The sequence below is a fragment of the Papio anubis genome, chromosome 1, assembly GCF_008728515.1.
Source record: "Papio anubis isolate 15944 chromosome 1, Panubis1.0, whole genome shotgun sequence".
Taxonomy (NCBI): Eukaryota; Metazoa; Chordata; class Mammalia; order Primates; family Cercopithecidae; genus Papio; species Papio anubis.
The window spans coordinates 213,825,297-213,839,852 of record NC_044976.1 but is presented as its reverse complement, the minus strand read 5'-3'; the positions used below and the strand labels follow the sequence as shown (position 1 = coordinate 213,839,852).

At 46.0% G+C, this 14,556-nt stretch overlaps 1 protein-coding gene across 3 annotated transcripts in view; it reads right to left on the bottom strand.

Annotated features, from left to right (window-relative positions):
• C1H1orf100 (chromosome 1 C1orf100 homolog) overlaps nucleotides 1-14,556 on the bottom strand; it is a 40,614-nt gene that overhangs the window by 5,841 nt on the left and 20,217 nt on the right. For 2 of the 3 annotated variants that reach the window (XM_017953295.2, XM_003893681.4), the window contains 2 exons: nucleotides 12,019-12,114; nucleotides 7,553-7,725 (listed from right to left, as the gene is read on the bottom strand). In XM_017953295.2, coding sequence (XP_017808784.1) covers nucleotides 7,553-7,725; nucleotides 12,019-12,114 — 269 coding nt within the window. The remainder of the gene's footprint in view (nucleotides 1-7,552; nucleotides 7,726-12,018; nucleotides 12,115-14,556) is intronic. The other variant, XM_009196188.3, reaches the window with a different exon arrangement.

The following is a 14,556-nucleotide window of genomic DNA, read 5'->3' as shown; positions in this document are numbered from 1 at the left end:
CAATGTAACCAAAATTAAGAATCTTTAACCTGGCCAGGTGTGGTGGCTCATGCCTGTAATACGAGCACTTTGGGAGGCTGAGGCGGGTGGATTGCTTGAACCCAGGAGTTTGAGACCAGCCTGGGCAACATAATGAGACCCTGTCTCTACAAAAAATACAAAAAGTAGCTGGGTGTGGTGGCACGTGCCTGCAGTCCCAGCTACTCGGGGGGCTGAGGTAGGAGGATCACTTGAGCCTGGGCTGTCAAGGCTGCCGTGAGCCGAGATTGCACCACTGCACTCCAGCCTGGACAATGGGAGGGAGATCCTGTCTCAAAAAAAGAAAAAAACTTTAACCACTGCAATTTCCTCCTGACTCTCCACATTCAATCTTCGCCCCATGCTGCTCCCCACCCTGCCCCTCCTTTTCTTCTTCACACTTAGAGTAACATTTTCAAAATGAATTTAAAAAAAATTTTTATTTCCATAGGTTTGGGAGGAACAGATGGTATTTGGTTACATGGTAAGCTCTTTAGTGGTGATTTGTAAGGTTTTGGTACACCCATCACCCAAGCAGTATACACTGAACCCAGTTTGTAGTCTTTTATCCCTCACAAAATGAAATTGTAACCATTACTTCTGCCCTTCCTAAAACTTTTCAACAGTTTCCCCTTATTCTCAGACTAGAGGCCAAACCCTGAATATGACCTGTGACCTCTTTCTTACTCTGGTCTTGCCGTCCCTCCACCACACCCTGCTCCACGATCCCTCCTGATTTCTATACTCCAGCACACCCTTATTTTTTTTTAGTTCCTCAAACGTGTCATGCTCCTTCCTGCCACAGGGCCTTTGCACGTGCTGTACTCTCTGTGAACCTGTTTCCCTACTCTTTGCCCAGTTAACTTTTAGCTTATCCTTCAGCTCTTGGCTCATCATTTCCTAAGGGAAGCTTTCTTTGGCTTACCATACCCCATATAAACTCTGCTTCATAGCATTTAAGGCAGGTAGACTTTTATGTCTATTTACAGTTATTTATTTTTTAGAGTTGGGGTCTTGCTATGTTGCCCAGGCTGGAGTGCAGTAGTATAATCATAGCTCATGCAGCCCCAAACTCCTGGGCTCAAGTAATCCTCCTGACTCAGCCTCCTGAGTAGCTTGGACTACAGGGGCCACTACGCCCAGTTAATTTTTAAATGTCTTCTGTAGAAGTGGGTTCTCACTGTGTCACCCAGGCTGGTCTCAAACTCCTGTCCTCAAGCTATCCTCCCACCTCGGTCCCCCAAAGTGCTGGGATTACAGGCATGAGCCACCACACCCATCCATGGTTATTGAGTGTAGAAATCTTGTGTCTATTTTTGCTTCACGTGGTATTGCTAAAACCTGGCACATTGACTGGCACTTAAATAGGCCTTCAAATTATTTACTGAAGGGATACATATGAGTAAGTGAAAGTGTTCTTGGCATCAAATATATCACCAAGTCCAGTTGATGCCATCCCCAAAATATCTCTGGAATCCATTTACTCCTCTTTATCTTCCCTGCTGGTCCCAGGCACCATCATCTCTGGTCTAACCTACTAAATTGTTTCTCAGTGGTCTGCCTGCGAAACGTTTCCCCTCCATTTTCCCCTCCAAACAGTGTCTTAACAGCAGCCAGAGGGCGGGCGCGGTGGCTCTCGCCTGTAATCCCAGCACTTTGAGAGGCTGAGGCAGGCAGATCACGAGGTCAAGAGATTGAGACCATCCTGTCCAACATGGTGAAACCGCGCCTCTACTAAAAATACAAAAATTAGCCGGGCCTGGTGGCACACGCCTGTAGTCCCAGCTACTTGGGAGGCTGAGGCAGGAGAATTGCTTGAACCCAGGAGGTGGAGGTTGCAGTGAGCTGAGATTGTGCCACTGCACTGCAGCCTGGGCGACACAGCGACACTCCATCTCAAAAAACAAAACAAAACAAAAAAAAAACCCCGCAGCCAGAGTAATACAAATAATGCCGTTAAAATATAAGATGTCACTCTTCTGTTAAAAATCCTTCAGTGTCTTACTATTGCTCTTAGAATAAAATCCAGTTGCCTGATCCCTCTTAACTCGTTCCCCACCAAATGACACTGGTCTCCTTTCTGTTCCTCAAATATGCCAAGCCCTTCCCAGCTTCCAGGCTTTTGCACTTACTGGTACTTTTGCCTGAAATGCCCTTTATATGACTCATTCTTATTTTTCAGGGCTCAGCTAAAATTGCATAGACATTTTCCCTGACTGCCCTATTTAAAGTAACTTCCTTTAGCTATCCTCATCTCCCTGCTTATTTCCCATATAGCACTACCACAATCTATGATTTGAAAAAAAAAATGCACTTGTCTATGATCTATATCCCCCACCAGAATGTCAGCTCTGCGGAAGCAGGTATCTTGTCTTCCCTGGTCACTGTACTCGGCAGATAGCAGCGTCTGGTTCATAATAGTTGCTCAACAAACAACTAAATCATACTGGGGTCACCAGCTTCCAGCACGGACCCCAGTGATTCTCGCCCCCTGGTATTCATGCCTTGTGTAATCCTCTGCACACTGCTTTAGAGCTGACTGTATGTGACTAACAGGATACATCAGAAGTGACAGTGTATGATTTTTGTTTTCTGTTTTTTGAGACAGAGTCTTGCTCTGTCACTCAGGCTGGAGTGCAGTGGCATGACCTCAACTCACTGCAACCTCCACCTTCTGGGTTCAAATGTTTCTCCTGCCTCAGCTTCCTGAGTAGCTGGGATTACCGGCATTCACCACCATGTCTGGCTAATTTTTGTATTTTTAGTAGAGACGGGGTTTCACCACGTTGGCTAGGCTGGTCTCGAACTCCTGGCCTCAGGTGATCTGTCTGCCTTGGCCTCCCAAAGTGTTGGGATTACAGGCATGAGCCACTGTGCCTGACCAAGAAGTGTCAGTGTGTGACTTTTGAGCCTGGGTCATAAAAAGCATTGCGGTTTCCACCGTGGTCTCAGATTGCTCTGTCTAAGGGAAGCTAACTGCCATGCTGTCAGGATACTCGCACAGCCCCATGGAGAGACCCACATGGAAAGGCACTGAGGTCTCCAGCCAACAGCGAGCACCAGCTCAGCAATCACGTGTGTGGGCCCCCTTGGAGGTGGATCCTCCAGCCCCAGTCAAGCCTTCAGGCAAGACTGCAGCCCCCACTGACATCCGACCAAAACCTTAAGAGAGACCCTGAGCCAGAATGCCCAACTGAGCAGTTCTCAAATTCCTACCCACAGAAACCATGAGAACATGTAAAAAAAAAAAATCATCATTAATGTTTTCAGTCACTACATTTTGGAATGATTTGTTACTCAGCAATAGATAACAAATAGCCATTCAATCCATAATTCAATAAATGAAGGATGAATATATAAATAAAAATCATCTCTAGAATTGGTCCAGCTGCAAACCTCACTAAATAGGGGACTGTCTGAAGCTGTTTCTCCTCTTATGGTCCCCAGGCTGCACCACTTTCTGGTACTGTGTTTTTAATTGTCCCTAGATCCCAAGTTGACTACATCTCTTCTGCCTAAATCCATTCTTTCTGTCAGAAGCATCACCGATTTTGCACAAATGAGAGGGTGCAGAGTTGTCTTTCATTTCTCTCCGTTTCTTTTTCTGTTCGCACTGTCCTTTTTCACTCCAAATGCTCTGCCATATGAGTCTTCTTTCCATTTCCCCTGCAACCGCCCTCATTTAATTGAAAAGCGTGGGCTTTGGAGGGTAACATATCTCCGCTTGGGCTGGACTGATGACTTACCAGCTACTTGCTTGAGTAGAGTGTTTAAAGTCTCAAAGCCTGTTTCCTCTTCTGCTAGATGGGGCTAACAATAATTCTACTACTACCTAGTTCATGGGGACTGTTACCACTAATTGCAGCGAGGAGTGTGTACACGTACGTGTGTGTGAGTATGCCACTTAGCGCAGTTCTAGGCACATGGCAGACATCCTTAAATCCTAACAGCTATCCTCAATGGTAGACTTTGATTCTTCATCTTACGAAGGAGCAAAAAGGTTCAGAGAAGCTAAGTATGTTGCCCAACACCACGTAGCTAGAACGCTCCAGGCCTGCAGTGTTGCGATGCCTGGATCCTGTCCAATGCTTCATGCCGTTCACACTGTATCACTGCAACAGTGAGCTGCTCTTCTCACCTGCAGTCCGTGCCTTCTCCAACCCATCCTGAGCAGAACTGACAGACTCATGTCCTCTAAAACTGACTGGGTCACTCCCTTGACTATGATCCTACAATGGCTCTGGTTGTCCAAATTCAGCTTCCCACACTCCTTCAGCTGCTCTTTTGTTCGGGTATTCTCTCCTACTACTCTGCCAGTCCTCATGTCATCTTTCACTGCCCCTTCTACCCTGCCCAATCAAGCCAGTATTCGCCTCACTGCAGTCCTCTCCACTCCTGTACACGCCGCACCATCCTATGCACTGTCCCTAGTTTCAGGATCCCCATCTCTGCCGTCCTTGTTTCTTCTCCACTGTGCACACCTGACCCATCAAGGCCCAGCTCCGGTCCCCATTCCTGCACGCTGCTCTTCTGGCTATTCTAGGTCCCAGTGATCTCATTTTTTTTTTTTTTTTTTTTTTTTTGAGATGGAGTCTCGATCACCCAGGCTGGAGTGCAGTGGCACAATCTCAGCTCACCACAACGTCCACCCCGTGGGTTCAAGCGATTCTCCTGCCTCAGCCTCCCAGGTAGCTGGGATTATAGGTGCATGCCACCACACCCAGCTAATTTTTGTATTTTTTTAGTAGAGATAGGGTTTTGCCATGTTGGCCAGGCTGGTCTCGAACTTCTGACCTCAGGTGATCTTCCTGCTTTGGCCTCCCAAAGGGCTGGGATTACAGGCATGAGCCAGCGTGCCCGGCCTCATCTTTTAACTCCTGCTCCCGTATTTGGTATTTAGTCAGTCCCCAAGCTTCATCTTCCCAATTGGATTGTGAGTTCCCTGCAGGACTGAAATCATCTCCTGGACTTTCTATGAACTGGCACAATATATAGTAGATGGTAAGCATTTCATTGCTTTGCTAAAATTCATTTAGCTCCATAGGTTTGGAAAGAATTAAAAACTGTTTTCTAAACTAAGCAAGGGAGAACGCCTTTTGTATCTGTTTGTCTGTCTGTCTATGAGATCTCATAGCAGAGGAGTTGCAAAGAAGGTCCTGTTGAAGGTCACTTTGGAAACTGGAGGCCCACCTGGATTTCCTCTTGCAAAGGAAACAGATTTCAAACTCCCAGTTGGTCTTGAAAGGACAACCTGCTCAGCCAGTTCTGTGGGGACGGGAACCCCACTGACATTTTCTGATCCCTTCTTTTTAGCCCCTCCTCAACCCCCAGCAACTTCTGCCGCCCCAAGCTTCATACTTCCTTCAGCCCGAACCCATGTCCCACGAATCCCTGGCTTCTATGGCCACAACGCTCCCCAGGGTCCCCTGGGACGGCAACCCCCACCACTCTGCACACCCTCCTAGCACCTCCTTTCCCAGTGACCTTGACCTCAGCTCCAGCCTCCTCCCCAGTCCCTCAGCTCCCACCGTGGTCAGGCTCCAATCTTCTCTGAGCCTCCAGAACCCAGCTTTGCCCTGCTTGAAGCCTCTCATCCAAACCCCTGCTGGCAACCCCTGGCTCCCCTGGTGGTTCCATCTATTGCCACCCCTATCCTTGGCTCAACTCCCCCAAGATCCACCTCTCCCGCCCCGTCCTGCTCTTCCTCATGGCTGTATTTGCTATTCCCTGGGGCCCAGGGGCCCAGCCCAGGCATTCCATATTTTAAGTAAATAGAAAGTGACTCTCTTTAAAGAAAACTATTACATAAATAGCAGTACAGGTGACACTCAGGTATGACAGAGGCTGTGTATCTTCAAGCACAGCTTGAAATGACCTGGGGCTGAATTCTGCTTCTCCTACCGCCTAGCTGTGTGACCTGGGGCTCATTAATAAACTGCCTCTGACTTGGCTTTTCCTACGGTAAAATTGGGAAAATAGTAGGACTTTACTTCAGGGAGCTGCTTTCAGGACTAAATATGTGCCTACCACAGTGTAAGAGCCTCCAAAATATTGAGGTTTACTCATTTTAAAAGTCTGTTGGCCAGGCGCAGTGGCTCACGCCTGTCATCCTAGCACTTTGGGAGGCCAAGGCAGGCAGATCACTTCAGGTCAGGAGTTCGAGACCAGCCTGGCCAACAGCGTGAGAACCCGTCTCCACCAAAAATACAAAAATTAGCCAGGCATGGTGGTGTGGGCCTGTAATCCCAGTTACTCGGGAGGCTGAGGCAGGAGAATCACTTGAACCCAGGAGGCAGAGGTTGCAGTGAGCCCAGATGGTGCCACTGCACTCCAGCCTGGCCACCAGCGTGAGACTCCATTTCAAAAAAAAAAAAAAAAGTCTGTCAATGAAGTAATGCATCCCAAGAACTAAAATTCAAAGCACCAGTGACAGCAGGAACACAGCAATGTTTAAATTGGTGTCTACATGTCCTCCCCCAAGGTCCTGTATGTCGGGAGCCTCAGTCCCTTTCAGTATTTATTTAATTTATTTGAGATGGAGTTTTGCTCCTGTTGCTCAGGCTGGAGTGCAATGGCACAATCTCAGCTCACGGCAACTTCTGCCTCCTGGTTTCAAGAGATTCTCCTGCCTCAGCCTCCCGAGTAGCTGGGATTACAGGCATGCACCACCAAGCCTGGCTAATTTTGTATTTTTAGTAGAGATGGGGTTTCTCCATGTTGGGCAGGCTGGTCTCAATCTCCTGACCTCAGGTGATCTGCCTGCCTCAGCCTCCCAAATTGCTGGGATTACAGGCAGGAGCCACCGTGCCCAGCCCCCTTTCAGTATTTTTTTACATGCTGCAGCCTCACATATTACAAGGGGAACTTAGAATGTCTGAAGCATACCTCCAAATGTCAAATCATTGTTGTAAAGTTTGAAATCGGGAATAAGACAAGTTCCGTTAACACTATGTTTAGGTACAATAATGACTTTGTCATGTGACAAGGGAGTCAGTGAAGACCAGGTGTGGTGGCTGACACCTGTAATCCCAGCACTTCGAGAAGCTGAGGCGGGAGGATCACTTGAGGTCAGGAGTTTGAGGCCAGCCTGGGCAACATAGTGAGACCCTCATCTCTACAAAAAAGAATTAAGCAATTAGCTGGGTGCAGTGACTTACGCCTGTAGTCTCAGCCACTCAGGAGACTGAGTCAGGAGGATTGCTTTAGGCCGGGAGTTCAAGGCCAGCCTGGGCAACATAGCAAGACCCCGTCTCTAATTTAAAAAAAAGAAAAGAGTGGTCAGACTTGAGACCGTGTGTTAAAAAGGATATATGCATTTTCATCCCTGAAGTCTCCTCTGCAGGGAGCTAGATAGGGCGGCGCCTTGGGAGGCCCCCTCAATTCTTCCTGCACGCAGAAACACACACACATATCCATGCCTCCAACTCGACTGGTCCCAGACAGGCTCCCTGAGACAGCGAGCCCATGGGAGATGCTGATCTGTGGCCCAGGCAAGGTTAATCTCAGAGAGTTAAGAGCAGTTGGCCTGACTTACCAATCTCATAGAACGGCAGAGAATAGTCTCTTTGGTAAGTGGTTTCTTTATACCACGGCTCAGCAGGCTTTGAATGTCTTCGAAAGCAAATGTATCGAATGAGCGTTTGTTGGTCGAATTGAGGCTGATAGTGATATTTTCTCTTGGGTGGAATTGTCAAGTCTATGAGCGGTCTAAATGGAAACAGAAACAGTTTGCTGAAAACCCAGTAGGAAAAAGCCGTCCATTTTCTTACCAGCTGGAATCCATTCCCTGGAAATGGCCATGAGGCTAACAAGAGAGTATTGACAAGACTCCCATAGCTGGAAGACCAGCCCTGGCAAAGCTGTAGTAGATGGTTCAGGGACTTCTGTTCTCTGTTCTTCCCTTTAGCATCCCTCCTTCTCTCCAATGACAGGTCCCAGGAGGTGATGCATATCACACTCTCCACTGGATCTGCCCATGCACAGCCACTCCCCGTGCTCCAAGGTCCCTGGTGCCCTTTCCCAGTGTAACTGTTCTGTGGATGTTTGTTGCTTCAAGGAACCAGTGCAGGCCTGGTGTGGTGGCTCACGTCTGTAATCCCAACATTTTTGGAGGCTGATGGGGGCAGATCGCTTGAGCTCAGGAGTTCGAGGCCAGCCTGGGCAACATGGCGAAAACCCGTCTCTACAAAAAAATACAAAAAGTAGCCAGGTGTGGTGGTGTACACCTGTAATGCCAGCTACTAGGGAGGCTTAGGTAGGAGGATCCCTTGAGCCCAGGAGGCAGAGGTCGCAGAGAGCCGAGACACAGCCTGGGTGACAGAGCAAGACCCTGTCTCAAAGAAATAAATAAAATAAAATAAAATAAAATAAAATAAAATAAAAAAGGAATCAATACATCTGGTTAGACTAACCACTATGTGCCTCTTGGGGTTTGATGGACTTGAAATCAGTTATAACCTTCCTGTACCCCTGTTCAAATAGGTATCCCTTGGAAAAGAAAAGCAAAGAACAACCAAAATGTAATGGCAAAATATCGTTTGTGGCAGTGTACTTTCACTGGCCCAGCTTTGGTGATATATATCAAGACCTTGAAAATCTGCACATATTTTGTCCCAACAATTAGGATGTCAACAAAGACTTAGCTCTAAGAATGCTTGTCCAAGTGTTTTTATGATAATAAAAAGAGTGGGATAGCTTGCATGCAAAAAAACAGGAAATTATTTAGACAATGACACAGAAATATGTGGGAATGCCACGCCACCATTAAAAATGATGCTGTACGGCTGGGTGCGGTGGCTCATGCCTGTAATCCCAGCACTTTGGGAGGCCGAGGTTGGCAGATCACCTGAGGTCAGGAGTTCAAGACCAGCCTGGCCAACATGGTGAATCCCGTCTCTACTAAAAATACAAAATTAGCTGAGCGGGATGGTGGTCACCTGTAATCCTGGCTACATGGGAGGCTGAGGCAGGAGAATCACTTGAACCCAAAGGCAGAGGTTGCAGTGAGCCGAGATCGCGCCACTGCACTCCAGCCTGGGCAACAAGAGCGAGACTCATCTTAAAAAAAAAAAAAAAAAAAAAGGATGATGTAGTAGGATTATAACTTTTGAAATGGAAAAAAGTCCACAATACATGTTTATTTTTATTTTTTTTCACAATACATGTTTAAACAAAGGTTTCAGTTGAATTATGCATTGAATTGAATTCATTCAATTGAATTAAATGGATAAATCATATGGTATGTGAATTATCTCAATGCAGCTATTACCAAAAATAAAAAGGTTTCAAAATACCCATCCCGTCCTATTTTGATGTAGATCTGGATGATTCTGCATGATTATCTTTGGGTGATGATATTGTGGGTAACTTTCAATCATTCCGTTTTTGATTGTGAATGTTTTCTAAATGTTATCATACACGTTTATGTTTTTAAACTATAAAATAGGTGAGATGAGCTGCTGTTGATGTGAAAACTATTAAGTGTTAGCTGAGATTTAGGAACATCTAAATCTAAAGGGGGTGATAGCCTTCTGTGAGTTTATCGCTGTGAACTAATCACACAGCGTCACAGAGGAGACGAAGACTGCTTCATCATCAGTTACGTTTGCCTGATTGGGTAACCTCGATTGTGACGGGCCTTCTTTAAGAAAGAGTGTGCTCTTGGACTTTAAGAATGGAGTGGCTCTGCCTGACGTTCAGAAAAAGCAAGAGCAAGCATCTGACCATGCTCATGGGGTACTGAACGGGTTGAGATGCTGGATGATTGGAAGGTGCTCTGTTGAGGATGGGCCTAAAGAATCATTGAGAATACCCACCCACCTCTACTTGTTCTTATTTCATGCTTATCGGGTACGTGACCTTGTAAAGTAGGTGCCTTAAATGATGGTGAGGGTCCTCCTTTTCCTACGAAAGAATGACTCCCACTGTCAATCAAAACATTAGCGGCCTGGGGAATGCATCAGTCTCTTGTGAATTCGGATTCTGTGTGACCATCACTACCAATCTAGTCACTTCTGTGTCACAGATGGCTCTGAGTGCCGAACCAGGCCCTGGTGACTGCTCCTAGATTGCCTCTGCTGGACTGCCAGCCTGCCTCTACCTCTGACTGCGTGTTTCTCTAGCACCAGAATATTCTCCCTTTTCAAGTAATACATCAATGCCCTTCTGAAGACAAGACTTTCACTCAAAGGAAGGACTCCAATACTGAAGGACATCAAGTTGGTGGAGGAATATATCTGGGGAAGGTAAGCCGTTAGACACCTATCAAGTTATACCTTGACTACAAGAGCTGAACTTAGGTCTCGTCCTGACAACGTCATTATTTCCTAGTTGTTGTTTTGTTTGGCTTGTCTTCTTTTTCTTCTTAACTAGAAGCTTAATGAGCTCATAGACTGACATTTGCATTGAGTTTTCCACTTAAGGCTAACCTTGGGCAGGCACAAGTCTTTCAGATCAAGGTTCCCTTTAATTGAGCCGTCCTCTGGTAGGACTGATATTTGGGTGCCAGGTGAGGTGGCGGTGGGAAGTGGAGGAGAGCGATGTCAGGGTTCACACAACATGGAGGGTGTCCTGTGGAGTTGGGCCATGAGCAGCTCTGGCAGTGGGGGTCTGTCATTTCCTTTCTTGTCTATCCTCTGGCAGAAAACATAGCCCTACTAGTTTAATATAGTATGGATTTGAGTTAGAACAAAGAGTCTTGAACTGGGAACCAGAAAATGTAAATGGATTCAAGCCCAACTTTTTTTTTTTTTTTGAGTTTCGCTCTTGTTGCCCAGGCTGGAGGGCAATGGTGTGATCTCGGCTCACTGCAACCTCTGCCTCCCGGATTCAAGTGATTCTCCTGTCTCAGCCTCCTGAGTAGCTGGGATTACAGGCATGCACCACCCACCACCATGCCCAGCTAATTTTGTATTTTTAGTAGAGACAGAGTTTCTCCATGTTGGTCAGGCTGGTCTTGAACGCCTGACTTCAGGTGATCTACCCACCTCGGCCTCCCAAGTGCTGGGATTACAGGAATGAGCCACCGTGCCCGGCCACCAAGCCCAACTTTTATACCAACTAACGGGGTGACCCCAGGTCAAACATGTCACCTCTCTGAGCTCCACTTCATTCATCTAATTAAAACAGAATGGCCCTTAAAGCTACTTCTTGTTTGATCATTGATTACATTTAGACTCTGCGCTGTTTGAAGCCACACATGCTGTGGCTCCCTTCTTGCATGGAGGATACCCAGGAGCCGACTATGTCACAGGCAATTAAGAGAAATGTGTAATGTATACTAGATGTTGAGTCAAAGGATAGCAAACATACGTCGAGTGCTTACAGTGCTCTGGAATGTTACTCCAGTTATTTTATTTAATAGATAAGGCAATTGATACGTGGATAAGAAATGAAAATTGCCCAAAGTCAAACATTTTGTAATTTATTCTACTTGCTGCTTTTAACCCCTGTGGTTTCCAGCCTCCTCTAACTAGAAAATAAGGTCAAAGTGCCTGTGGGCTGGGTGCAGTGGCTCATGCCTGTAAACCCAGCACTTTGGGAGGCCAAGGTGGGCGGATCACTTGAGGCCAGGAGTTTGAGACCAGCCTGGCCAACATGGTGAATCCCTATCTCTACTAAAAATACAAAAAAATTAGCTGGATGTGGTAACGTGTGCCTGTAGTCTCAGCTACTGGGGAGGCTGAGGCACGAGAATTGCTCGAACCTGGGAGGTGGAGGTTGTGGTGAGCCAAGATCTTGCCACTGCACTCCAGCCTGGACAACAGAGCGAGACCTTGTCTCAAAACAGTAAGATATAAAGTAAGAATAATGTCACCACTCATTAAAAAAAATTTACAATTTGGTATATTTCCTTCCAAACCTCTTCTGTCCACTAAATAATACTTATTTTTGCTGTCATCATTATTATGAGGAGTAGTGTATCTTCCCCCTGCCCACCACTTTTTATCATTGGAACTTTCATGACATTCTTGGAAATTGAGACTGAGGAGGGTGTCTCACCTGGGAGCTCTCTTTGCACCATGATCAAAATGGAGTCTCGCCAGCTGCCCAGGGTAATAGCCTTGCAGGTCTCTTCCTTGGTGAGCAATGAATATACTAGAGCAGCAAGTGAGAAGAAAGCCGTTCTTACAATTAGTTCATTCCAGAAGAATGCCAGCTGCGGCGTAATACAAAACGTATTTGGTCTTTGTCCCCAGTTCCTGGCACTGAGCCCCGAAAACCCATGGAATTTCCTGGTAAGAGTCTTTTTCATGCATAACGAACCCTTTTCTACCATAGCTGAGTGTATGGGCCTTGCAGGCCTCCCTCCTCCCACCACAACCTCCTGCATCTGTAATAAAATGTTATTTATGTTCAGGATTCATAAGGAAATATTTAGTGTATCAGGTATTAAGTTCAAAATATTAGGAAAAAAGAAATAAGTGGATATACAAAACCAGCAGGTGGGCAAGCATATTTCTGGAATAAAATAAAGTTAAATGAAAGGAAAAATAAAAGAAAAATAAAACCAGTGGGGCAAATGTTGATAACGGTTGAAATGTGGGAATTGGGCTGGGCGCCGTGGACACCTGTAATCCCAGCACCTTGGGAGGCCAAGGTGGGCGGATCACTTGGGCTCAGGAGTTCGAGACCAACCTGGCCAACATGGTGAAACCCCGTCTCTACTAAAAATACAAAAAATTAGCTGGACATGGTGGCACATGCCTGTAATCCCAGCTACTAGGAAGGCTGAGCCAGGAGAATTGCTTGAACTCGGGAAGCAGAAGTTGCAGTGAGCTGAGACTGTGCCACTGCACTCCAGCCTGGGCAACATTGTGAAACCCTGTCTCACAAAAAACAAAAACAAACAAACAAAGAAAAACGAGAAATGTGGGAATCCGTAAATGGAGGGCTCTGTCTGAAAAAAATAAATAAAAATAAAAATAATAAAAGAAATGTGGGAATTGGTAAATGGGGGCTCATCATACTGTATTTTTTTTACTTTTGATGTTTACAAAATTTCATCTTTTTTTTAACTGTAACAATAAGTCTGTAAAGACTAAATGTGAAGCAGCGCTGTGATGTCAAAGCACGAGGTGCTTGCAAGCCGGGGAGGGGGACTCGAGCCCTGTCTGGAGGCTGAATTTTGAGGTGTTTTGGGAGCATCATTGAGCTAACATGTGGGGACTGGGAGGGAGTGCTTCTGTAGGGTGAACGTAAGAGGGAGTGGGACAAGGGTGGGTGGTACAAGTGGAATACAGCGGGGCTGAGGGAGACCAGGCTGGAGGGCAACGGTGCGCAGGTTTTACGCTTTAAAATACACCTATTTTAATTTATTTAATTAATTTATTTATTTTGAGACGGAGTCTCACTCTGTCACCCAGGCTGGAGTGCAGTGGCCCGATCTCGGCTCACTGCAACCTCTGCCTCCTGAGTTCAAGCTATTCTCCTGCCTCAGCCTCCTGAGTAGCTGGGATTACAGGTGCCCACCACCACATCAGGCTAAGTTTTGTGTTTTGAGAAGAGATGGGTTTCACCATGGTGGCCAGGATGGTCTGAAACTCCTGACCTCAAGTGATCTGCCCACCTCGGCCTAGCAAAGTGCTGGGATTACAGGCGTGAGCCAGCGCCCGGCCAGAAATACATCTCATTTTATAGTACATTGCTTTTCCTTTTATATTATAGTTATACAACTGTAATGAGATAGGTTGGTGTAAAAGTAATTGGGGTTTTTGCTATGACTTTCAAGGGCCATTATTTTCAATGGCAAAAACTGCGATTACTTTTGCACCAACCTAATATTTTTAAATTATATGTGGTTGGTTTATATTATTTACAGATTTTATTTCAGAAGAATAGCAGAGGTATTACAAAATATCTGTTATTTAAAAGGGGGTATTGTGTCTGAAAGTTTGAGGACTACTAATGGAGGTGATAGGAAATCTTTGTGAGGTTTGTTGTTGTTTGTTTCGTTTGCTTTTAGAGATGAAGTCTCACTCTGTTGCCCAGGCTGTAGTGCAGTGTGATCATAGCTCACTGTAGCCTCTAACTCCTAGGATCAAGAGGTTCTCCTGTCTCAGCCTCTTAAGTAGCTGGGAGGGACTACAGGCGTGTACCATGTGCCTGGCATATATATATATATATATTTTGTAGTTTCACTATGTTGCCCAGGCTACTTTGTGAGATTTTTAACAAGATTCATGACATGATATAGAAAGATCTTTTTTGATGGCAATGTGGAAAACAATTTTTTTTAAAAAGACAGGGTCTCACTATGTTGACCAGCCTGGTCTGGAACTCCTGGGCTCAAGTGATTCTCCAGCCTTGACCTCCCGAAGTGCTGGGATTGCAGGTGCGAGCCGCTGCCCCCAGCCAGAAAACAAATTTGAAGACCATCGGACTAAAAATAGAAAGACTGCTTAGGACGCGATTGGAGTGCTTTATGTGGGCTGTGATGAAGCTCTGATATGATGGAAATGTGGATGGAGAGGATAGGGCTGATTGAGGATATTTTAGGAGATAGGATAGAGGGTAAAAGACAGGGAAGTGTCCAAGACA